At 39.8% G+C, this 25,282-nt stretch overlaps 1 protein-coding gene across 2 annotated transcripts in view; it reads left to right on the forward strand.

Moving 5' to 3' along the window:
• Nucleotides 1-25,282, forward strand: part of PLAGL1 (PLAG1 like zinc finger 1) — a 48,635-nt gene that overhangs the window by 19,582 nt on the left and 3,771 nt on the right. For both annotated transcript variants that reach the window (XM_067293619.1, XM_067293620.1), the window contains exons 2-6: nt 1,200-1,242; nt 17,402-17,557; nt 18,548-18,660; nt 21,208-21,357; nt 24,974-25,096. In XM_067293619.1, the coding sequence (XP_067149720.1) occupies nt 1,224-1,242; nt 17,402-17,557; nt 18,548-18,660; nt 21,208-21,357; nt 24,974-25,096 (561 nt within the window). In that variant the 5' untranslated portion in view covers nt 1,200-1,223. The remainder of the gene's footprint in view (nt 1-1,199; nt 1,243-17,401; nt 17,558-18,547; nt 18,661-21,207; nt 21,358-24,973; nt 25,097-25,282) is intronic.

A 25,282-nucleotide genomic window follows, 5' to 3' on the forward strand; every position in this document is an offset into this window, starting at 1 on the left:
GTTTTATCCCCTGGATGTCAAGGAATGTGTGCAGCCCAAATGTGGGAGGAATCTTTTTGCTTTTGCACTGGAAGTCTGAAGTTTCTGAAATAAAGACTACAGCATAGCTGGCAACCACCCCTCACTGCCCCCTCTCTCCCCCCCCCCCCCAATTACTCTATAAAATGCAAAGCATGTACTTGTCTGCTCTTTAGTGAAGACAGCTTAGGTTTGTAAGAAATATTTTAAGCATGTGGAAAGGAAAGATTAGGCAGCTTTTTATATTTTGATGTCAAAACTCTTCCAACTTATACAGTTTGAAGCATCTATAAAGTATATTTTCTTTGCATAATATCTTTTATGCTAGGATTGACTGTATTTACATCTATGAGGATTTGGTTATATTGTGATTAGACACATGGTACTATAGCAAGTGTGATTTACTAAGTGTGTCATGGTCTTGGGATGAGGTCTATGAGCACTTACAAATGGAAATACAAAAATTCATCTGTTGATAAATAGATAAATGTAATCATCATACTTGTTATCTTGCTCAGTGATGATCTGTATTTACATCATTGTTGAGTAAATGGTGGAGGGAATGCTTATCATGTCTGCTCTTATATCAAGGGACAAATTGCACATCCTCAAGCTAAGGCCCCAAGTTAGATGCTTATACTGGGTCACCAGGAGTTTTGTCTTCTCAGACTTGAAATTGGCAGCAGATAGTGGAGTCACAGCTTCCTTATCTCGCTTATGGACAATCCAGCAGAGTCACAGCTTCTTTCTTGGCATGTTCTCACCAGCAGGCTACTGACTCCTCTGCACCTCGTCCTGCTCTGCACTCTTAACTTACCACTTCTTTAGTCCCCTTGAGGCTGTTTCCTCCTCGATTCTCATTCTTTTTGCTGTCCATTTTTCCTGTCATCTTCATTGCCTTCTTCCATGCTTCTCCTCCCTCAGTTCTCCCAGCCAAAAATGATTAATTTGGAAGTAGCTTGCTAACCACCATGAGGATCAATATTTCACCCTAAATAAAAAATAGATGGATTTACTCTTCTCCTCTGCAAAAAATGCACTTCTTCCTTATAGATTTCCCTAGATATGTTCTCTCCATTTAAAGAACTGAAAAGATATGTGTATGATACCTAGCTTGAGGTTTAAATGTGAATAGTCTAAGTTCAGAAAACTGATCATTCTTTTTCATTTATTTTATGTAGGTTTCCTTTGCCTGATCTGTAAACATGTCCACAGACCTGCTATGTAAGTACATTTCCGTCATCCCACAGTGATTTTTTGGACCATGTATTTTTATCAAATTCCCAGATGTGCTCATGATTGATGTCTTTTATCTTAAATATAAAATCTGCTTTTACATTTGCTTTTCTTCAGAGACATCTGTGGAACAATATTACCATTATAATCAATGGGATTATTCTTGGAGTAAGGCATGACTTAATATGAGTAAAACTGTAAAAATCTGGCCCATGAATAGTGTAAGAACAGACTGATTCATTGAGACTTTAAAAATCACAATTCTGTCTAAAATGTTTTATCTATCTTTGGCACAAATAACATCCAAGATTATTACTCAGTGAATTTTTGTGTGTGTGTGTGTGTGTGGTTTTTTTTTTTTAATCCCTTTGTGAATTTAACTCCTGTGTTACCAAGGCACCATTATTCAAGCCACATCCAAATCTCACTCCTCATGATTATTATCCGTCCTTTTTTTCAAGAGCAAAGAATATGCAAACAGCATATTATTATAATTTGCTGTCACAGCTACTGCAAAAAACTACCTCTGTAGCATCTGTGACACTCACGCTTTCTTGCTCCAGCCTATGATAACTGCAGCATCAAGCACATTTTCTGTGCTTTTAGATCTAATCTAAATGCTTTCTTTTGGAAAGTGCCTTAGCTTCTATTTTTTTATCATTGCCTTCACAGGTTGTCCAGCTGCATACTGTGCAGTGTAAGAGGGGAATTTTGGAAACCTGTATTATTAATCTCTGATATGTCCTCAGAGGAACAAAGAAAAAATGTGGGTTTTTTTTTGTCAATAACTGTAATCAGATAATAAAAAGGTTAGTGGCTGACTGTATACCAGCTATTTATGGAGGCCATATACCTACTTCAATACTGAGTTATTTGAGAAAGTACATTTTTCTATCTTTATCTACGTATCTATGCAATTTGGGGGGAGTTCAAGTGCCATGAAGCTACAGGGAGAACTCTAAAAAAGATTCATAAGGAATGCAATATGCCTGACAGTGTCATCAGGGAAAACTGCTGTGAAGAGTGAAATGCTAAGGAAAGGAGAGAGGGTAAGGTGAATGCATGGTTGTCCTGGTCAAAATCAGTTACAACTCCTCAACTCTACTCGGGCTTTCAAGCTAGGTCAACTATTTTAGCTAATTTATGCCCTAGCACTGTTTCATTTTCCTCTCTGCAGCTCAGTGTCAATGTCTTTCTCACACTTTCCCTAAAGATTAGTGGGTTAGCGAACTTGACATATGAAGAAAGATTGAAGGAATTGGGTTTGTTCAGCTTGAAGAAGAGAAGGTTCATGTGGGGATATAATCGCAGTTCTTCCAATCCTGAAATGGTAGTTACAGAGACAGTGGAAGTCCTCCTTCACCAGGGTGCACAGTGACAGGACAGCAGGCAATGGCCACAAGTTGCTTCAGGGGAAATTCTGCCCGGATATAAGAAAAAATTCTTCACTGTGAGATCAGCTAAACATAGAAATAGGCTGCCCAGAGGAGTGGTAGAATCTCGCTCTCTGGATATATTCAAGACTTGGCTTGACAGGGCACTGGATAACCTAATTTAAGGCCCTGCTTTCACAGAAGGTTGGACCAGACGATCTCCAGAAGTCCCTTCCAACCTAGATTTTTCTGCAATTCTGTGTTTCTGTATTTCCTTGTGTTCTCAGCTGTCTTTGATGCAGTGGTCAGTCTTCCCTACCACTTTGGTGCAGCCCGTCTCTGGTCTTCTGAGTGTTGTACTGCTTGTGCTGTGGCAAGTATTGTGATACTTGGTCCTACTAGTGGGATAGATATTCTTCTCACTCAAAGATGTGTGAATAATTGCAAAGCAGCACCAGTGCTCAAGGGATTTTCCAAGTTCCCGCTGGTGGAAACACACGTGCTGTGGGTTTGTGACAATCAGGTAGTGCCTTTGAAAATTTTCAGTGGACAGGAGGATGTTAAAGAGTAACATAAGAAATTTGTACAGGACAGGAATTCACTATAGAGCTTTATGTCTGTGTTTATAATAGTAAATAACACAGAGCCTGGCCATAAGCTAATACCAGCCTGTGCTAACAGGCAACACAGAGACATGTTTTGGAGATAATGTGTACCGTGGTCTGTTCCAGGTGAGGAATATGGACATAACCAACCTATTTGTGGGGGAAAAGGGAAGAAGGGGAGGATTGTTTAGAGATGTGGACTTGGTGGTCTCAGTGACTGTAAACAGTTTCTGGCCCACGTTATTTGGTAGTAGAGATGTGGCCTAAACACTCAGTCCCTAACCTTAACCACAGCACCCTCTTTCACTAATGCCTGGTTCAATGCAAGGTCAAATTCTAGGATTAGAAATGTTGTTCTAGGTCAAACTAACGAGGACTAAATGTATAATTAAAAAGAAAAAATCTAACCAAAACAAAACAAGAACCTTAGATTTGTTGGAAAAAAATGCTGTAGTCTGGCATGAATTACACAAAGAGAATTTCATGGCTACACAATACAAGGGCTGCCCTGGCTGGACCTCAGACTTCTGTAGCTATGTCTTCAAGCCTGCAGAAATAAACCAGAAAAGCCAACATCCTAGTGAAGTTTCAGCCTAATGAATTTGTGACAGCTGGTATTTCTCTGTTTTTGATGGAGAAGCTAAGAAAAAAAAGAGAGAAGTTTACAAAATGTCTGGCACTTCTTGAGGCTCCACCGATGAGGGAAGTGACGGACTTCCCTTGGAGCTTGTTTTTCTTTTTATCCTCGGATGAACTAGCATGCAGTATATTATGCTGCCTGAATGCAGGGGTTTGTCATGGTTTGCGCTGGGGGCTGTCCCTGGGGTGTAGGAAGCAGATGAGCGTGAATGGAGCACGAGGTGGTCCGGGGGCTCGAGCCCCATCCTGGGGCAACCTGTCGCTGTTCATCCCGGCCAGGCAGACCAAAAGCAAAGCAGGAGAGGAGGTGGGTCTTTGATCTCTTTGTTGGAGCTGGTCCCTGGGAATTCTCTGAAATCAATGCCCTGTTTTCCTGGATAAATGAATGGCTGTGCCTAACTAGCTTTGTGAAGCCCTGGGGAATTCACCGCTTCTGTTTATTGACAGCTGAAAAGGAGCACATGGTGCTGAATGGGTCCTCTTGTGAAAACAAAACAGAGCAGAGTTAGACTTAGCTGAACACTGGGGTATTTGGAAAACTGTGCTGAGCGAAGATGGCACGTTTCCTGCCACCTTGGGCTGGAACAGCATGACTTTTTACTAAAAACACTAATTTAAGCAAGGTAAGAATTGTTTCAATTTCCTAAAGATAGTACGATTGTGAAATGTTTACATTTGTGTTCCTGAGCGCGGAAACAATGTTTGCATTGTATTCTGTCATGGGAAACACCTAAGTGACTCTGGTGTTGCTTTTAGCCTTGGTATATGTTTGTTTATTCTTTAATTGACAGTGATTAATGGATATGAAAAGTAATAGGAAATAATTTGGTATTTGGGTCTCGCAGTCAGGTCCTTAACACCAGTCACTTCTGTAGGCTCTTACGTGCAGTGCTTTATGTCTTTGAGAATCAGTTGAATTGCATCAGATGTTTTCTTGACCAGTGCATATCGCTGCATTAATACTCACACATGGCAGCTGGCGAACAAGCAGCCCTGTCTGGCAGAAAATCTAGGAATCCAGAATCCCTTGAAATGTAAGTTTATATTTCCAAACCCTTACTTCTGCGTGAAGACTCAAAAGCAAGAGACAGATTTGCCATTATACTTCATGTTTTTAAGAGATACAGCTCTTTTTGTTAAGACAACAAAGAATAACAAGATGTGGATGATAGAGAAGAAGAAGTATTTTCTTCGTGGAAGTCCAGAGCAGTTTATGAGACCAAAGGAATTTGGTGTGTAATTCATATGTAAATGTCCTGCTTAAAACAGGAGAACAAATCCCCGGAGTTCCTATATGAGTTTCTGTGGTGACTGAAGAAAAAGGTTTCTGAGCTCCTGAAAGCTACTACTTTCAGGTGTGGCAAACTTACCACTGAAGGAAAAAGGTTATAAAATGTCACTTTGCCATGAATCAGTTTATGTGTAAGGGGAAGCTCCGAATGGAATACTAGTTGTTATGCTGCCTTTTTCTTAGGAGGCAGGAGGAGTTATTGTTTTTGTGTTGTGAACCGGATTCAAAGTATTTCTGTGTGTGCAGTTGCTTTAAAACTCTTGAATAATCCCATAATTTCAGTGGTATTGCTTGGGAAGCTTTATGTTTTATTGAAGTAATTTGTATTCCTCAGCCTGGCATTTTTGAGTGACTTTGAGCTAGTAATCTTACTAGTTTTGTCTTGGTTTGCTCTTCTCTGTGACAGATAACTTATCTGATTTTCTTGGAAGCATCGGGGCTTTATATACAAACCTGCTTTCTATAGAGTACTTTGGGATCCTGAAAATGAAAACATGCTATTTAGTTGTAAAGTATCAACATTTTTGCTTGTGAGTTCTGCCTTTAAATTTTCAAGATTTTCAGAGGGAAAGACAAGTGCATTTATGATTTTGACAGAGATGTAAAAACCTTGATCTCAAGCAGGGTGGTGTCTGTGCTTGTGAGCTGTATTATTATTATTATACAAATGTCTCACTAGTGTTAGATGATTTAGCTGTATTTATATTTATACTTATAGGCATTGGAAGCAGCTAAAATTTAAGTTGGAAAGATATATATGTTCAGATCATCTTAATGCTATAATGTCCTAGATGTGTTATGAAAATGTTGACCAACTGGGGGTTTCTGAGGGATTGTAATGGTGTAAATAAAAAAGAATTACAGCCTTGGAAAGCTCAGCTGATTCAGAACTTTTTTAGTTAGTATAGTGGAAGAGAAAGTAGATGATTTGCCTGTGACAGAAGATAGCATTTATTTTCTGTTAATTGGCTGATAAGGCAAGAAAGAGTGTTATGTTTAATTTAGTGGCTTGGAAAGTCTTTAGCCATAGGAGTGTAGGGAAGTGTATGAGGATGTTTTGACAAGATGTTTGTACCAGGGGCTCTTCTGACATCAAGGATCTTGGTAAAATATTAATGTCTCTGTGGTCTCTTGGTGATGTTGGAAGTAAAAGTAGTAAAAATAATTGCTGTCTAACCAGCAGCCTAAGATACACCAAATATATTGTGGGTTATGTGAGCATATATAGCTCTAAGTAAGTATGCAAATTAAATGACTCGAGTTATACAAATAGATGTCTGACAAATGGTCCATTTCCCCCAAGACAATGCCTTTAACATCTGCTGATCATCTTGTTCTTTGAGCTGGGAAAGTATGAAAACTGAAACAAATTGCTTGCAATTTTACTTTGTGAGGATGTTTCTTAGTAGAAGTGTATTTTAGTAATAAAGACTTACGGTTTCTATTTAACATTTTCATGACTTTTTGAAATAGTTTTAAAGAAATTTTGCAAATTAATCAGAAACAAATGTAGAAAAAGTCTTTGGATTTTATTTAACCTCAAAGTAAGATGACTGTCAACAGAACAAATAGGGTTTTATGGAGTTATATTATAATCGGAGTTTAGAATGCTGTATCTGCAGAAAAAAATCTGCAGTCTTCTCTAAAACTACAAGTTTTTGCAACTCAGATGTAGTTCTCCAGTAATTCTCTATTCATGCAATATGTAATTCTGTTTTTCAGAGAAGTAGACTCAAGGCTGTCCTTATACCAGAGGAGAGTAGTTATTGTAAGGGAAATGTCCTGTACTGCTGCTGAATCTGTTGTTATTTTTATTTAAAAAGCTCAGGTGGACATAATTTCTTTAGTACTATATCAGTCAAGATATTAGAAAATTATCTTATGGTTCCCACTGAAAGTCTTTAGAGTAGAAAAAAGTATATGTCAGATCCTGGGAAAAAGAGAACAAGAAAATGGAAATACAGCGGACTGGCTGGTATGACACTTCTTTTTGTGAATGTTTTTTTCACTCACATACGTTTTTGTGTCTGTCCAAATGTGGAGCTTCCCAGGGTCTGTATTTTTTCAAGAAATCACATTATGCCTTAAAAGAGGACAATAATTAACAGGATCGTAAAGGCTAAGAATGAGGGTCTCCTCCATTTTCTTCCCAAAGAAGCTTTACATTTTGTTTTCAAATTGTATTGATCTTTAATATTAATTTAGGGCATTTTTTTCTCAAGTATTTAGTACAAATTGCATGCATTCTCTGCTAGTTTTCATAAAAATGTTTTAGATGGAGTTTAGAGTGCTCCCATATTTTCATGGGGAAAATCCGAGTCTGAATTAGGGCTGCACAAAGCAGACATCTTAATAGGTAGATGTGAGTCCACCTTCTTGCTTGTACATTTCGTGCTACAGCATCTGCAAAGAAGTTGTATTTTCTACCTCTAGAGGGTGAGGGGGTTAACTTAAAATATGCTCACCTTACCACTTCTCGCTCCTCAGGCAGCTTGGAGCCTTTAAAAGCAGTTGCAATTAAATGGGACAAGCTAAAGCTGTCGGGAATAGAAACACAGTGTAAAAAGCATAGGACCGGATTCTGCTGATATCCATGTATACACTTAGCTCTTTGGATGTATGAGTAGTCACATTATGAAAAAAGGAAGTTCATGTGGAGAAGTGAATATATGGATACTTAGCACTAGTTGTCGGACCGAGACCTTAGAGGGCCAGTCCTGAAAGAATACTTTGTCATTTCATAGGAACTAAGCCTGAGTAAAAGCCAGAAAATCAAGCATCCTTCATGTTCTAGAAAACAGACAAGTGGACGTTTAATGCCATAACTGAAATTGTTGGCTGTGCCCTCTGTTGTTCAAGAGATGTGTAGTAAAGGCTAAAGCTGTTCTGCTAGGCTGTTAATGACCCTCCATTTAGAAAAGTAATGCTTTTAAAGAGAACCCTTATAATATATTTCAGTGTTCTAAATATATGCTTTAGGATTCATTAGCTCAAAACAGCATTAACTTTTTTTTTTCTTCTTTTGAGTAAATTGGAACACTGATGGGAGATCTGAATTGTTAACTGGGAAAGTAGAAGTTGTCCAGCTGCAGGATAAGTACAGCTTTCCTTCACTCTGTTGTGCCAAACTTCCTCACTATGTTTTGCAATAAACCAATATTTCCTTCTCCAAAGTGTCCGTAGAGGTGTTTAGCTTTATATAAAAATGTATTTTATACTGGAGGATTACTATCAGTAATCAGCTAGAAATATATTCCAGTCAATAGCATCTTTGATGTGAAAGTTCCTGCAAGTCAATATTGAAAGTTTTATCACAAATGTGAAAGCAGGAATCAGTTTGGGCTGGTTTCCTAAGGAGAGAAGGCTTTATGGCCAAGCTGTTTGTCAGTCTCCTCCAGATGAGGTCTGAACTTGGTGGCCAATATCAACCAAGTTCAGTGAAAAGTTTCATGACAGTATGTGTCTGAGATAAGGACAGAGAGACCCAATCTAAGGTTCCCTTTTAAGGAATTGTTGCAAATGCTGGAAATATTTCAACTAATTAATACTAAGCATTAGCCATTAGACGCTCTGCACATCATTTATCAGGATTGAGCCCATGGTGTTGACCAGCCATAAACAAAATTGTCATCTGTATTAACACTCTTGTTATGGTGTATGTGGATGTGTGCAGGTATATGTTTATATGTACGTACATTCAGGAAGACATATGCACATATTTTTTGGCTAGAACAAAGGTAGAAGATTCTGGCATCTCTGTTAAATTAAAACAGTAGCATAAGCATTATCCACTAAAAGATCTGACAGTAAAGTAAATCAACCAGCCTGCCAAAAATCTGCCCCCCAAAAATGTGCTTGATACATTTTCTGCTGCAAGAGGTAAAACATCTGCTGTCAGAGGCATAGATTGGGGGGACTAAAATATGTCCCATGGGCCACATGCTGCTTACAAGCAGTTTGAATATCCTGCTTCTCTGAATTTCTATGGCCAGTGGGATTTTAGTTTTGCTGTCTGCAATAGTGAAGCAGTACAATTTGGTGCTAGCGAAGAACTAATGGAAGAAGGTGTTGCACCTGGGAGACACTGTCTTGCACCAGTAACAGTTGCTGCTGACTGGTATGAGGGAGAGAGATAGAGTACAACAGGAAGGTTTGGCTCTCGTGAAGCTTTTGCTGTGCATTTTCTAGGACCAGGCTATGCTAACTGAGACTGTTTCTCATAAAAAATGGCAGTTGTTTCTGTGAATTTGCTGTTAGCCTCCTACCCTGTTTCTGGAACTAATTTTATATGACTTCATGCCAAGCCAGTGGAGGGAGGGGGAAAGAAGGAAAAAAAACCTGAAAAATCAAACTGCATTTTTCAGTTTGATTGTTTGAAATGTATTCAGCTTTCAGCAATGAGAGAAGTCTCTTTGTTCATGCTGATTAGAAACTATTACATGTAAACTACAGGAAGTGACTTCATTTGAATTGTACCCATTATGTATATGGATTCTGATAGCAACCAAAACCCATGTGGTGTACCAGAAATGTGACATGTGCATTTTAGTCCCAAGAATAACCAGAAAAAGATTATTTTTTTACATAGCTTTCAATCAACCAATGCCTTGATCTCAAGTCATTTTCAGATGAATGAACGTACCAAGAACTTTGATAAACTAGTTGTTCTGACCATAGAGTGAAGTTAAACTGTGATAAACACACCTACATACCTTCCCTGCTGTTTTTCTTTTCTTTAAGTTTACTGTAAAGTCCTATAAGCTGCTGCCCTTTTAGGAGTTCAAAACGTGAAGGTAATCTTTTAATCCTAGCTGTGAAGTCTGCAAGAGACACCAAAGCACAGGTATATCTTTTGCTGCACAGACTTCATGAACACCTACTGAAGGTGCTATATGCAGTATCGTCACCGAGTTTCACAGCCTGAGTGTGCTCCTTCTCCTGAATCTTCTCTAAACTATTTTGCTTGTTAGATTTGCTAAGCAGAAAGACCACAGTAGAAAGCCTCGTAGGGGTTAATGGGAGGATGGCTTTTATGGGAAGCTGGTTAAATTCTTTCTGACTGTGCCCATCATAGTACTTTGCAGTTACCAGTCCAAAAGCTTTTATTGTTCCCAGATGTGCTTGACTGTCATCATGATTACTCCCTATTAAGAACTAGTAATGAATCATAGTCATTGTTATCATTATATATGTTTGTATAGCAAATAGTTTTGGAGTTCTGAAAAGTTTACGTACTTAAACGTATGCCTGTCAGGAAAATGCATGTTTGCTTTGTGTTAGAAGATTTCTTTATAGCCAGCTAAGTGCTAAGCCTCTCTGGGTCCTTTCTAAAGGCATCCTTTAATTAAAACAGGATATGTTTTGGACAAGTAGGAGTGGATGCCTTGATTAATTATCACTTCTGGAGAGCGTAGAAAGCCCAAGGATGTACGTTCCCTAAGAACCGTCTTTCTTCCTGGGAAAGAAGGTGGGGGCAGAGGGGAGGATAGAGGATCTGTAAGCGAAAGTGTCACTCCAGGTCAGTATCTATTTCAGGAAGACGGTGCCGAAGGATGGGGCTTATCTACAGTCCTGGGTCCTAGTTCTTGGGAATTAGCTTTACCTGCCAGCGTGACTAAATGTAAGGGATAGCAATAAGGCACGTTACTGTTTTATTTCTCCATTTCAGTCTCTACATATAGTAACTCATTTTTTTAAGTTTTACATTTTAGTAGAATGAGGTCATGCTATTATAAATGTGCTTAATGTTAAGCTCGATTGCGGGGATGTTTGCCAACCACCTAGCACACTCTTCCCCAGGGAGTGGGTGTCCCCAAAATGGCATTAGGTGTTGGTTCCCACGGTGCCGCTCACCCCTGCATGAGATCGGGGCTCCTCCTCCTCCCTCACCTCCCCCAAGACCCGAGGGGCTCTTGCCCGCAAGTCTGCGAGCTCTGGGCTGGCAATTGGCAATGCAGGGCGTTAAGGAGGAGCCAGCACTGCCCTCAGCCCGCATTTCCCAGGGTTTCCATGCTCGTGTGCTAGGTAGAAGTCGTGGGGCTTTGTGGTCCCCTTGCGTCAAAGACATTTGAACTAACTGTGTGAAATCCGCTGAAGGCACTCTGAGCTTTCAAGTGCTTAGGAGTAAATCTCCTCTGAGGTGTTGTTTTGGATGTAGGATTATAGAAAATGCATTAATATTTATCGAACAATGCTATGTCTGATGAATATGCAGGTTTGCATTCTTTGCTCAGGTGACCGGTTATGACTGCAAACTCAGCTCTTAGTGTGGTTTCCTGATTTTTTTGTTTTTTCCTCAGGCGTGACTGAGCAGTTCTAATTCTTTACTAAAGACAGATTTTGTTATTTGAGAGAGAGGAGCCACCAAAAGGAGAAACTGAAGACATGTTCACCTATTTTCGTTTTGGACTAGCGATCAGTTATTACAGTTAAAAACTGAAAATCAGTCAATAGAAAATTTATCATAGCAAAATATTGCAAATAAGTTAATTGGATTTGAATAAAATTCTTAGCCTCTGCTAACTGACTGGAGTTTGAGCTTTCAATAATATAAATTGGATGAATTATTAATCAGTTAGGAGTTTCAGCTCCTTTGTAAATGCACTTTACACATCCACATCAAACTCAGGACGTGTAAGGCTTCTTTCATAAACATTTTTTACAGAGGAAATGTGTGGCAGTGGCCCACAATAATGGGAAAACTACTTGGGATTAACTGTTTGCTAATTGAGTACTTTGAATTTTTGCCAAATAAATTATATTCTGAAACAAGCTTTTCAAGCTTTTCCAGCAGTGAGTGCTTCAGAACAAACCGCAGAGCAGGAAAATCTCATGTACTCTCATGTAAGAAGAATCAAGACTTGCATACTGCAAGCGCAATGTATATTACACAGAAAATTTCAACAAGATATTTATGTAGCGTTCCTCCACATAAAAGCTAAGCAAGGATAGTAGAGCAGTGCAGTATAACTTTGGGATAAATTACTATTGTTTGCTCTGCGAATCTTATGATTGTAATTAAAGTTGGATTTGGACTACTGTGTGCACTGATCTTTGTTCTCCTTGCTCACTAGAGCTAATTCTAATACTGCAAAGCAGAGTAGCAAATTTTAAATACTGCTCAGCTGAATGATCACTTCTCTCAGGATGTCTTTACTACAAGTGGACATTTTAAGAGGAGCGATTTGCCTCTGGATGCAAAGTGCACGTAATAGTGCTGTAGACAGTCTGTGAGCCACTGAAGTATTCAAGTATTGTAAAGTCCCTTGAAGTCGAGGTTGGAGAAAACAGAAAGACTGCCTAATAGGGGTCTAGTTTTTGGCAAATTGGTTTTAAAAAATGAGGTTCTGAAGCTGATTGGTTGAAGAAGTGGTGGTATGTTCACGCTCTCGTGACAGTGATTGCTGCTGCTGTATAGCTATGTATAGCTCCCATTATCTCCAGGCCCGGACTTTGTGCAACCGCAGTGCGTGGCGCTTTGCCCACACTAATGAGCTCTTCCCTGAGGCTGGGCTTATGTCTGCGGGGCTGGCACTGGCCTCGGATGGTGCCGCTGTTTTGGGAACCAGAGTTTGCTCACCGTGCTCAAGCCCCGCTCGCACATGTTGCCATCCCAGCGCGGCCGCCGCTGGCCAAAGGAGCAGCATAGGCAGCCCCGGCATCAGCTGGAAGAAGTCACAGTGGCCACAGAGGTGGACCAGCGGTGGCCTGCGGGGTGCTCGCAGAGGCTGGCTTTCGTCTAGACTTGGCCCAAGGGGAGCAGCGCAGGTGAGCGATCCTCCCAGCTGGCTCCCCTACCCCGGGAAGGGAGCTGTCCGCATTTTGGCCAGGCTCACATGGCCAAACAAGTACCCTGCAGGTATATATGTGTGTGTGTGTGTGTGTGTGTGTGTGTGTGTGTACATATAGGTATATTATATACTATAGCACTGCTGCTCTAAGGATATAGTAAATGACATCCTGTTCCTTCTTTTACAGCTTGTAATCCTTGTTGAGTCTATTTTCTTTTTGTTGCCTACTCCTCGTTTAAATGGCAGCAAAGCAGAAGAGCAGAGGCAGTTCTGTTTTTTTCTAGCATGCTTGGACATTGTCCTGTAAATGTGACGTGGAATCCATTAATTTTGTTTATATAAATATCATTTAAGGGAATGGGGAAACTGTGATATGTTAAAGTTCCTAACAGAAAGCAGGAAAAAGCTTTCATCGCAAAGTGATTTTTCTAACAGAATATTTAATTTGCAGTGCTAGTACTGCAAAGTGCGTGTTGTTTCTATAACAATGTTCCATATTTCAGAACAGCTTAGGGTGTGTTCTGAGACTGTTGTTGAAATCATTACTTTTTTACTGAAGTAGCCAAGATAAAAGGAGGAATAAAACCCAAGTGAGCTGTGCAAACTGGTGCCATACTGGGGCTATAATAATGTATACATTCCTTCTGTAACAGCATCTGTGCTATAGAATTCAAATACAAAGGGTCATGAGTTGTTGTGTAGTTATCTCCAAGGAAAAAAGTGAACTCGACAGCTTTTGTGTTGTTAGTTTCCTGGAAAAAAATTACAAAGATCCCCATTCCCCAGGGTAATTCCTAAAACAGTAGATGCTCTAAAGAGTTCAGTTATGATTTTCTTATAGTGACCCATCCTATGCTTCTGGTACACCCCACAATTTTTAGTGTGCAATAAATTCAGAGTCAGGCTACTAGCATGCTGATATGGGGTCAGAAATACTGCATAGTGAATGTAATTCCAGGATGCCTGTTAAATGGCTAAATTATCTAGTAGTCTTCATATTCCATGTAATAAAATACAGAAAATCCTATTAGCTAGTTCTGGATATTTCAACATGCTGTCACCAGAGAAGAATCACAAGCCTTGCTAGCAAGGTACTTTGAAAACACATAAATCAAGATGTACTGAGCTGCCAGAATACCAACTGAAGTGGGTGGAAAAGCTAATTAACTTTGAGCACTGTCCTAATTCAGAACTACTTCCAGTTCTGGAGCTAATTTCATTCAGTGCTAGCCGGCGGATTCGTCATACAGTTTATGCATGCCATCTGTGTAGCCCCTCGTCTCTGTGGTCTGTAAGCTTTGTGGCTTGTTCAGTACCCATGCTGATTTAAAGCAATCCCTAATTTTGGAGGAGTGCTTTCCCAGTGCCCATGCCATGGGAATTGTTTCACACCTTACGTCTTGATCGTAGGAGATAGGTTCTTTCTTTTGGGACTGCGTCGCCATGTTTGTCTTCTGTCAACTTCGGCTACGGATTCAATGTCTCTGCAAGACTAAAAGTAACAGCCAAATAAAACCGTAGTAAAAGTTAAAGCATAGCTAGACTAATGCTATGATAAGTATATAGAGACTCATTCACTTCAATTATAAAAGGTATAAGTTAAAGAAGATGAAATTATCTGTTGCTTTATCAAGTCCTCTAGGTTGACATCCTTAGACTCCAGGATCTCAGGTCTCATTTAGATACCTTTCTATCAACAGATTTCTTTGGGTTAGCATAATTGTAAGTTGCAGCCAGCATCTTCCATGTGCATGTTTTTAACTGTCCCCCAAGAGTGCTAAGTTTCTGTTGATTCAAAATCAAATCATCCGCCTGCGTAGACGCTGGTGCGGAGTTTATAACTGTGCTTGTAAAGGCGTGTTCACATGATTGCAAGTCACTGAATTACCGAGTGGGGATGGTACCACCTGTCAGCTGAGTCACATCAACTGGCTATTGCAATAGCAATGAAAATGTGATAGCTGAACACAACTTGCAGTTGTCACAGCTGTGTCAAGGGACATTCGGTCACGAGCCTTTTAGTTGTGCCATGCTCGCTTGCAACTTATAACAAAATTGGTTGCTAGAGTGGCAACAGGGTGCATGCTTGGGGGTCAACTAACAGGGCGCTAGGGCTGAATTTGGAGGCAAACTCAAGAGACACCAATTTGGCCTGTTTTTCCCTGTTTCCCGTTTCCAGCAGCCCTCCGCTGCCCTCCCACGTGTCGCAAGCAGCCTGCTGCCACCGTGGAGCTCCTCGGCGGGCACTGCCCCAGGACAGCTAAAAGGTTTGCTCAGGAGCTCACAGTTGTGATGAATCACAGAGGCATGGCATGGATTGATAAGGTCGTGTACTTTACGATTAGATACATCCTCCCTATAACAGCGGTTCTTTGTCTCCATTTTGCTTTTGGCAATGTTTTTCAGCAGTTTGCATGCAACAACTCTCCAAGCAGGAGTTGTTCAACTTGAAACAAAGTCACCATTATTCTAGGTAAGCTCAGGAAGCCCATGGAGGACCCCTAATAATTTTGTTGCCCTCAGAAGACATAGACTGTTGGTAATTTGTTTAAAAGCCTATTAAGTTAAATCACCAAGAAAATATTTTTTTTCTAGAAGCCTAGCTATAAAGGACTTTCAGGCTTATAAAACAGCGTGTAACAAGAAAAATTTGTTCTGCAGCTGTTTTTTTGTTTTTTTGTTTTTTGCGTATTTTAAGCAACTAGACGTGTAGCTCTGGAGCGGCATGTTCTTTATCAGTAGCACTAGCAAAAAAGAATCATAGATTTCAGCTATTGGTAGTGCAGGTGTGCAGTCCGGGAGCCATGACAAAAGAAAACTATTGCATGATCCCAAAATTTGTGAAAAGCATGGACTACTGCAGTGTCTCTAATTAATTTTCTCATTTGCTAAAAGTACTTTGCCTCTTAGAATGAAGACTGATGAGAGTGAATGATGTTATCTCTTAGAAATTGGTTGTGATTAGTCCTTTCTGCTGTGTCCCTGTTTTAGCTACTGCATATAGCTATCTGTAGCCTGACCAACATGCAAGTCTACCTCCTCATTTACAGTTGATAAAAAGCCCAGGGAACTCAGTAGGAATACTTCAGACTTGCTTGGGAGGGTTGGGGACTAGCCTTTTGAGGCCTGTAATTTAATCAAGTGCCTAACTATGTTTAAAAGCTGGAACTACATCTTTTGGAGCTTCTCTGAATACTGCATTTATAATACTACTGCTCTTTCTCAAAGACCTTCTCTGACGTCTCTCCAGGTGGTGCCTGCTGACCCCTTAGGTTTCCCTCGACCTGTCTTTGGCTGCTGGCCCCTGTCTGTTGGGAAGTCTCATCTCCCCTGCCCCAGTCTTTGCTACAGCTTCCCATGGCTCTCTTGAACTCTTTTGACTTTTCTGACTTTTCTCTTCTCTTGCTTATTGTAAGTTACTGAATAGACTTGCTCAACAGCCTTTTCAGAAGTAAAACAAGACAAGGTAGTCATGGATGACTGCTATCAGCTTTTCCTTTTAGCTCAGTCATAAGGAATAGTTGGCTCACTAGTTTGGTTTCTACTGTCTAAAAAAGATTTTCTGCAAGACCTGCCGTGCATGTTTTTCACATCAACCTATGTAACACCAGTGTCTGTATGACTTTTGTTAAAGGGTCTCACTGCTAATTTGTGTCACTACTCAATATGCATTTCCCTGGCAACCAGTTTGAGATAGACTCAATCAAAAATATCATAGTGTGCTGGGGGAAAGTCAGAATTTGCAGATGTACGTTTCTCATTAATGTCCTCTTTGGACGAATCATGTGTTCAGCCTGCAGATGTCATTACTGTGAAACAAGGATCAGGAAATGCAGTGTGTTCCTTTTGGTTATTTCCATAGGCAGCATGGTCTATGAGGAGGCAGTTCTTGATGTGATTGTCACGTGAGTTGTGACTCTAAGACCTATAAAACTCATTTTTCATGGTATCCTGAGGGTCTAGTCTTCTACTGAGAATGCTCTATGCACTCACAATCACAATGATCTTTTTTTGGACTCCGTGTTCTCTGCAAGTTACTTTGTTTTTTACTAGTAACTTGGCCCTTCTCATTTATATACAACTATATACACCTTGATTTTTAGATGTGCAAACTGTGAGCTTCAATCTTGCTGCAATCCTAGTCTCCAGTGGCACTATTTGCAGTGCCTCTGAATAAGTACATGGCTAAATCTTTGGAGTTCCAGACCTATCAATTCACACAGGCGAAAGAGCAAAAACTGGAGGCCTTATTTCAAGCCTTCATATTTCAGTTTTGGCTCACCAGATCAAAACACAGATAACCTTTTTACTACTTTATGTAGAGAAGTGCTGTAAAGAAAAGCATTGGTAATTCAAGATATGTCCTCAGGTGACAAAATTAGAAAATACTAAATTGGAGAACAGTATATCATTTTTTTTGTAACTGGATTCTCTTTTCTGGGTTTGTAGGGTGTGAGGACTGTGGTAAAAGCCTTATAGGAGAATGCAAGCTCCATGGACCACTCATCAGGGCTAAAGATAGGGTTATTCCTAGCCGAGCCCGTCTTACCCTACCTCATTACCTCACTTTGCGAGTGTTGGAGCTACGAGCCGGAAACCAGCAGAGTAAGTATTTTAGCTTTCTCCCACATTTGAGAAAGAGGAGGCAAAAGTACTACCCCTGGCTTGTTTTCATGAATGACTTAAGACGTATCATTAGGTATAAACAGTATGAAGACGACTTTATTTTGAACTGAGCACTGTTAAAGCTCACATTCAGCCACTGTTTTTTATGACTGATTTTCAGTAATGTCAATGCATAGACTGATGGAAGGACATTAGCCAGAGTTGGTGTGACATTTGACTGACAGGAAACAGTATTCAATAAAAGTCTAGAAACAAAATGGCAACTAACCTCCCCACTCCATTCTTCCTATCCCCCTGCAAACTCAAGAGAACATAGCAGGTTAATTTACCTTTTGCAGCATCTTCAGGTAACAATGTAGAAAGACTACGTTGCTACCTTCTGATGGCAGGACAGTTTGAATTCCCAAATTTGAACATGGAAACTACGTCCTTAACTTGCAGATTTTTCCACAACTGCCTGTGTAAAACTGGATTCTGCCTAGATCACACTTCAGAAAGAGAATGATAATATGCCTGTTGTGTCGTACCACTGATATTAGCTAGGGGAATAATTAGAATGAGTAAGGCAGCTTATTTTGTGTTTTATAGGTCCTCTCTGCTCAGTTTGGGAGAGGACAACCTTGTCATTATGTCAACAAGCAGAGCACTGTAACATCAGCTCATACCTTGAAGAGCATCAGCAGTTTTGAGTGTTGCATGTCATCGCTCACTTTAATATCCTGTCATGGATTTAGGCACTTTTGCAAACTGTGCTCAATCCAAGTCCCCTTTCTGAAAAGCCTCTTTAAAGATTTACATCCTTTCAGACTCTTGCCCTTAGAAGGATTTACCAGATTTATTTGTATAGAAGAAATATTCATGTGTTCGGTACTATTGTATGTATCTCCATTTTCATAGCTGTAAATATACAGGAAATAAATAGTTCATGATGTGTGTATTAATTTTAGACTGGTCTTTTTCTATTTGCAGTCCTTGGAGTATTTGCAAAGAAAGTAATACAGAAGAGAACACAGTTTGGTCCTTATGTTGGTCAACTGTCTACAAAACTGACCTGCTATGATGAGAGCAGGCTAGTCCTGCAGGTAACTAACTCAGAAACTCCACTGGGTTTCAGAGGACTTTTTTTGTTGGATTTCAAACTACATCAGAAAAGCAGTGCTGTATTTTTCATTTTATTTATTTACTAAGGAGCACAAGTGTCTTTCTTCTTCTGCCCCAGTTCCCTATGTAAAAACCCTGTGACTGAATATGAAGTGCATATGTGTCTTTAACATTTCATATTTAACTGGGCATTTGCCTTCTAATCTAGTTAATTAATTGTATTTCTGATACATATATAATGAAATGAAATCATATTATTAGATTGCACAGCATACCCCAAAGTGCCAAAATGTCCTTATATGCTGTGTTTTTAGAAGTTTGCCTATTTACTTTCTAGGAGGAATGTTCTACTACTTCCATGGTGATTTACCTATTGGTCTAACAGATCTTGATAAACTTTTCACAGAGCACAGCCACAGAAAGTGTCTAAGGATGGTACTATCTTCACAAATAAAACAAAAGGATTTTGGCTTAACACCCTTCCTAGTGGGAGGGTTAAGTTTGTACACTGAGTTAACAGTAGTGACAGAAATATTCACTAAGGCACCTGCTTAGTAGGGAAGAACAGTGCAGGGATGAAGAAGCATTTCTCACTGATGTGAATATATATATATAAACTTTGATATATAGTGTACAAACTCAATTTATTCAGACAGATTGTTATTTAGGACTGGTACTATACTGGATATTCAGATACTGATCACCCCATCTGGACCATGACACTGTTAATTGTACTTCATCCAGTACAAATAAAGACCTCTTTCAGGACCAGCCTAGCTTAAATATATATGCATGTGCATCCTTTCCCACTGGAGTTTCCTGGGAGCGATAGTTTCTTGTAATCCACTAAACCCTGGTCTGTGTGCTCTGCTGCACGGGTCCGGTTGTCTGGTTATGTTCATCCCCTCAGCTGGACTGAGGAAGTCCGTCCCTCCTGAGCCTGTCCGTTATCAAAAGGAAACATAACTGAAGGGATGCCCGGTTGTGCCTGGACTCTGTCTTACTGAGTCCATGGTCCAGCCACAGCCTCCTGCAGGACTGCCCAGCAAGTCCCAGTCCTCGCAGAGCCCACGCCGAGTGTCAGGCCCTCTCACCACTCAGGGGAGAGCGATCCTCAGCCGCTGTCCTGTGACATGCTTTGTGTCTTCACTCATGTTTTCTCCAGGAGCTGAGGCCTGGGGAACACTGTCTTTTGTGGAGGAAGGCAGGCAGACAGACAGACAACTCCTGTAATTTTGCTTGAGAACAAAAGTAGTAGATTCAATAGTCACTTTAGACAGCCTTTGCTCATGGAGGTCATGTGAGTGGTCTGCCAGCAGAGTAACACTATCCTTCTGTGGGATTTTCAAAAGATGTTGGCACCAAAGAATATTTATTCTTCCCCATGATTAAATTTCTTCAGTCCTTATGAGACACTTTAATTCTTACAAATACAGAGAATACATATCTCTAACAAGCTTATGAACATGGATGGACTAAACATCCAGTTCCTTCCTCTTCACCAAGCCAGTTTAAACCACACTCTATCCTCTATCGGCCTCGTTTGTTTAGAAGTATATTCAGATAAGCACAGCTCTGCCTGATGAATGGGCTGTTTCTTCACAAGAAGAGGCAAAATTCCCACATTTTTGACAAGAGAGAGCAGCAGGTGCCTTGACTTCTCCCTATCAGAACTATGAGTATGTGACCAAACCAGGGCTCATCCAACAGGCATGTATTTTCCTTGGAAGCATGACAAAGTTAGGTAAAATAGTTCCCCAAAGCAATGGAAATGAAATTTGTTTTGCAATTAATTGTTAATTCTCAAGAGCTTTTAAATGGTTAGTGGAACAGATACATGCAGTACTGACATCTGTTGTGCAGCTTCAGCTGTCTGTCTTCCAGGACGTATTGCAGAGAAGCAACCTCCTTGCACCGGATCTGGAATACTTTGCCTCATCGAGGCATTCTGTTGGAAAGGAATCTAACAAGAATGAAATTAAGCAGCATGAAAGATTTTTATAGCACAACTGTTCATTTGTATTTACCTTTGTATCGTTAAGGGGAAAAAGAGATGACTTAAAATGCCATTATACTGTATGATACCTCTTTGGACTTATTACACAGTTGTTTAATTGTTCCATGCAAAACATAGCATTAATACAGCACTAAAGTTTGAGATTATCAAGTACTCAGGAAGTACATTAAGGCATAAAGCTTATCTTTCTACCTGCCTGCACTTAGTCCTTATAATATTATCTTTATATAACATAAAATGATGAAATATAAACTGGAAATACATACAAAGGCCCACAGTTATTTTAGTAGCTGAGTGCCTTGGAAAGTGTTCACTCTTCACTTTCTTTTGCACTCAGTGTTCTTTAAGAGTGGTCTGTTTCAAAACAACCATGTTTTCAAAGGACATATCACTGGGAGCAGGTAAATAACTGGTAGCCATGATTCGAAGTTAAAGGAAAAAAAATTAATGTGTCTCTGTACAGGACTTGGTTTTATCATGTTCTTTCTCCCATCTTCCCACTTTATGTCAGGTATTGAAAGATGGAGGGAAGTACTTTCTGGACACTCCCAATGAGGACTGTGGAAACTGGATGATGTTTGTCCGGTTAGCCCGGAACCAAGAAGAACAGACTCTTGTGGCTTATCAGCACTGCGGAGAAGTCTACTTCACAACTGTTAAGGTAGTTAAACCCACCCTGCTTCAGCTATCATTTAAATGATAATTCATAGACAAAGACTGTGAAAGACTAACCCTTTTACAGATGAAAGACTGATTATATTCAAACAACTGCTTCTTTATTACATACCAGCTTTTATATCACTTAATCCATAGTAAAGCAAGCAGTGCATGGGGTTTTGCATTTGAAGTCAGTGTGTAGTTACTGTTCTGGGTAGTGAAGAATCGGAGCAGAAATATCATTCATGATAACCGTGTTTAAACATGAATGTTATAAAGTCTTACTTTTCTTCAGTTCCAGATAGGTCTGTGGTGAGATTGTCTAGCAGTGTTACATTCAGCAGCGCTTCATGCTGGAAAGAAAACACACATTCCTTTCCTTTATTACGTTTTTGGACACCAGGTGCTCAAAAACAGGATATTAAGTAGAATCTTTAAGTACTATTTTCCTCTCTCATTAAATCTGGAGATTTAACCACAGAACTTTCAATACTATGAAATGATCAGTTTATGGTAGAGTTTCTGGACTGTGTCCATGCCTGAGGAAAGAGAACAAAGTACTCTGTATTTATAAATAACATTGGAATATACAGACTTGATCTTTCTGCTTTCCTCCCCTGTGTTGTTTTGGACACTTTGACAGGAGAGTTTACTTTAATCAGTGATAACTTACTCTTTTAGACACCTGTGGAACTGAAGATTTTCTTAGAATGGAATCTATATGTTGAAGATCTCTTATTTTCCTTTTTTTATCCTTTTTTAATTTAACGATCGTATATCATCGTGAGCTGCAAAAAGAAGAAATTATTGAGAGAAACTAGCCAAAGAAGTTACTGTAGGATTAAAATCCAGTGTTTCAATTTCATTTTCAAGTTTGGCACATGTTTATGTGGGATAGTATTATTTACTTTCATTCCTCCACTTTCATTTTTCCATCTGAAAAGTGGGGAAAGTATTTACCATACAGTGATGATGTGAGAATAGGGTAATGGTGATTGATAGCACTTTGCATCTTGAAAGTCCTTTATAACAGTAGTAAATATAGTTGCATTTGAATGCTTTAAAATAGAAAAATCGATGTAAAACAGTAGATACTAATCTGAGACAATGCTTAGGCTATGCTCAAAATTCTGATGTGCTCTGTATCATTTGAGATTTAATATATGATTTTAAATGTATGCTAGACATGTAGAACTGTCATGGTTAATAGTACTGTATTTGGGAAACATGAACAAATGCTTTTCTAAGAAGTTGTAGTTATGAATTGGTAACTTATTGGTAATTTAAATACTATTGAGCTAGCTCATTGCTGGCACAAAAAGCAATGGTCTGCTAACTTCAACAGAACACTGCTCATTTGCAGTAATGGAGAGTTGCATCCTATATACTAAAATGAAGAGTATCTTAGTCTAAGTAATGTGCTTTCGACCCTTAACTATACTATGCATCATAGGGAATTACTTTGGTTTTCCCACTCTTAAGTCCCTCGTGTGATTCACTGTTTTGTGGAATCCTGCAGATTTTGTCCTGGTCAGTGAACATTACAGGCTTTTGCTATGCTTAGGCACACCCTGCTGGTCATCATGTTGTGAGGCAGCCTTGGGGCTGGTTATGAAAATACTTTCTCAAGGTATTTTGAATAAACTCTGTTAAGTTTGGAGTAGAAATATTGGCTCCTCTTCCCACTGTTTTTATAAGGAGATGGAGTATGAATACAGGTAGAAAAATACAGGTAGAAAAAGCCTCAGTGCTGTGAAACTACAGCTACAAAAGCATACATGTATGGATATGGGTAAATGGCATACTAACGCTGTTGTTAGAGTAAGGGCTGACCTAATGACTGCAGTCCCCATAAATAAGTGTTTTAAAAATGTATAGAATTGTGAGGGAGTAAAAATCATCCAAACCTGTTGTCTGTCTCATCACAGGAAATCTCATGTGGGTGCTGTCATAGCTTTCACTTACTGTCCTGGATAAGACAGAGTAAACAACAGCTCGTAGTGGACTTGGATACAGGAGCTTATTTAAGAGCCAAGATTAGAGCTTTTGCCTTGCTTGATTATTTCAGACATTTCACACACTTGCTCACTTGCTCCCCCTCCAAAGTCACATTCACTTGGTCTTAACTTCCCTTCCTGGTGGGCAGATGACTGCTGGTCCAGGAAGTTGGGCAGAAAGTTGTGCTGGTGTCATCCTGTGCAGCTGCTTGTGGTTACCAGTCTCAGATGTCACCAGCCAAGGAGCCTGGGCATCCCCAGGCATTTGCCTCTAGAGGTCTCCTCCACTTTCCAGGATCTTCCTCTCACAGGTCTGGTTTTCTCCATCTAAACAGTCTATATGCAGAAGCACAACGTGTAATCAGCCTTCTGTTTCCACCTATGTCTCTTTATTAATTGGAGGATTCAGCACATATCACTTTTGTTTAGTCCAGATGTTATCAAAATGTACAACTGGCCCATATGGGCTGCAGCTAGCAAGCAGGCTTGTGCTTGAGAGTTCAGAAGTTCAGTTTTGGACATTACACACACACACAATTATCTGTCACTTGTCAGCATTCACAGTCCAAGTTATTTTTCACCTACTACGCTTATGTAGCAAGGATGTTATAAACTAAGTGCATTTTAAAATGTCACATTTTGTGGAATAAGACTCAACCGCTGTCCTTCAAAGATAATTTATTCTTTACAGTGGCACAAGTTTAGTTTAGTTTAAATATATCTATATATACAATGCAGATTGGCTATGCACCTATTGCAACAAGTATTGTTTTGATTATAGATGAATGAAATACTGTATGGGGGGATAGGAAATCAGGTAAATCCTGACCCCAAAGCTACTTTTCTCCTTTATCCAAATACCTAATGGATCTTTAGCCAGATCTTAATCACGCCTCTCTTTCTGTTTGCTGTATTATTGACTGAAGTATTTGTCAAAGGAGGTCATAGTCCAATCCAGGAGAAGATTTGTGCAAACATGACTGGATGGGAAACTGCAGCTCAAGGGCCCCCTTATGTGTGAGAAGGCTTCAGCGAAAGAGGGGCAGACGTACAATAGCATGTGCATAGTGAGTATGACACGTTAGTGACAGCACAAGGAAATATGCAAGTTTGACTTGGAGTCCACGCACTGATCGACTCTACACCAATGCTCAGTGAGTGTGACGCATCTGGCAGGCATCCAAGCTGTTGTGCACACACCATGCATTTTTCTCTTACCCTTTACCCTATAGTTAAATGTCATGTCTAATGGGCTTCTAGGTATCAAGGCATCGATGTGGTCTATTGCTTGGAAAGATTGCTGGACATCTGGAAATCACAGACAAATGCATCTCACTGAGTAGTGGTCATGAGGCCTGAAGCACTCCTCCTTTCTACTTCCTACCCCAAAATCTCTGCCTGTGCTTATACATTTCTGCTTTTAGAAACTGCAAAAGTGTCAAACGATACTGGATAGTAATGCTCAGAAAGTGCTTGAATCTTGAAACTAAGTTAGCAGTGATTTAAACAGATTCAAAGAACACAAGTAAAGATAAGTTGCACCCCTCTCAATTTTGAATACAGTATTATTTTCTATAGGAAAAGTGGCACAAGTAAACTTGAGCTACTTCCTTCTATTCACAGCCAATCGAACCCCACACAGAATTAAAAGTATGGTATGCTGCCGATTATGCCAAATTTATGGAAGCTTCTGCAGTATTCATTAAAGAAGAATCTGATGTCTGCCCTTTGCCTCCAGTAACAACAGTAAGTATTCCTAACCTGCATTCAAGCCATCACCAGGTATAGCAAATTACAATTTGTTTACATACTTTGTCTGTTTATGTAACTTTGGTAATACTAGAATAAAATCTTAGAGTAGTTGGCTAACAAAAAGTCAAGAGGGATTTTAATCAAACAGCTATCCAGAGGAAAGCCACTCTTGCTCTGCAT

This window comes from Apteryx mantelli, chromosome 3 (genome assembly GCF_036417845.1).
Source record: "Apteryx mantelli isolate bAptMan1 chromosome 3, bAptMan1.hap1, whole genome shotgun sequence".
Classification (NCBI taxonomy): domain Eukaryota; kingdom Metazoa; phylum Chordata; class Aves; order Apterygiformes; family Apterygidae; genus Apteryx; species Apteryx mantelli.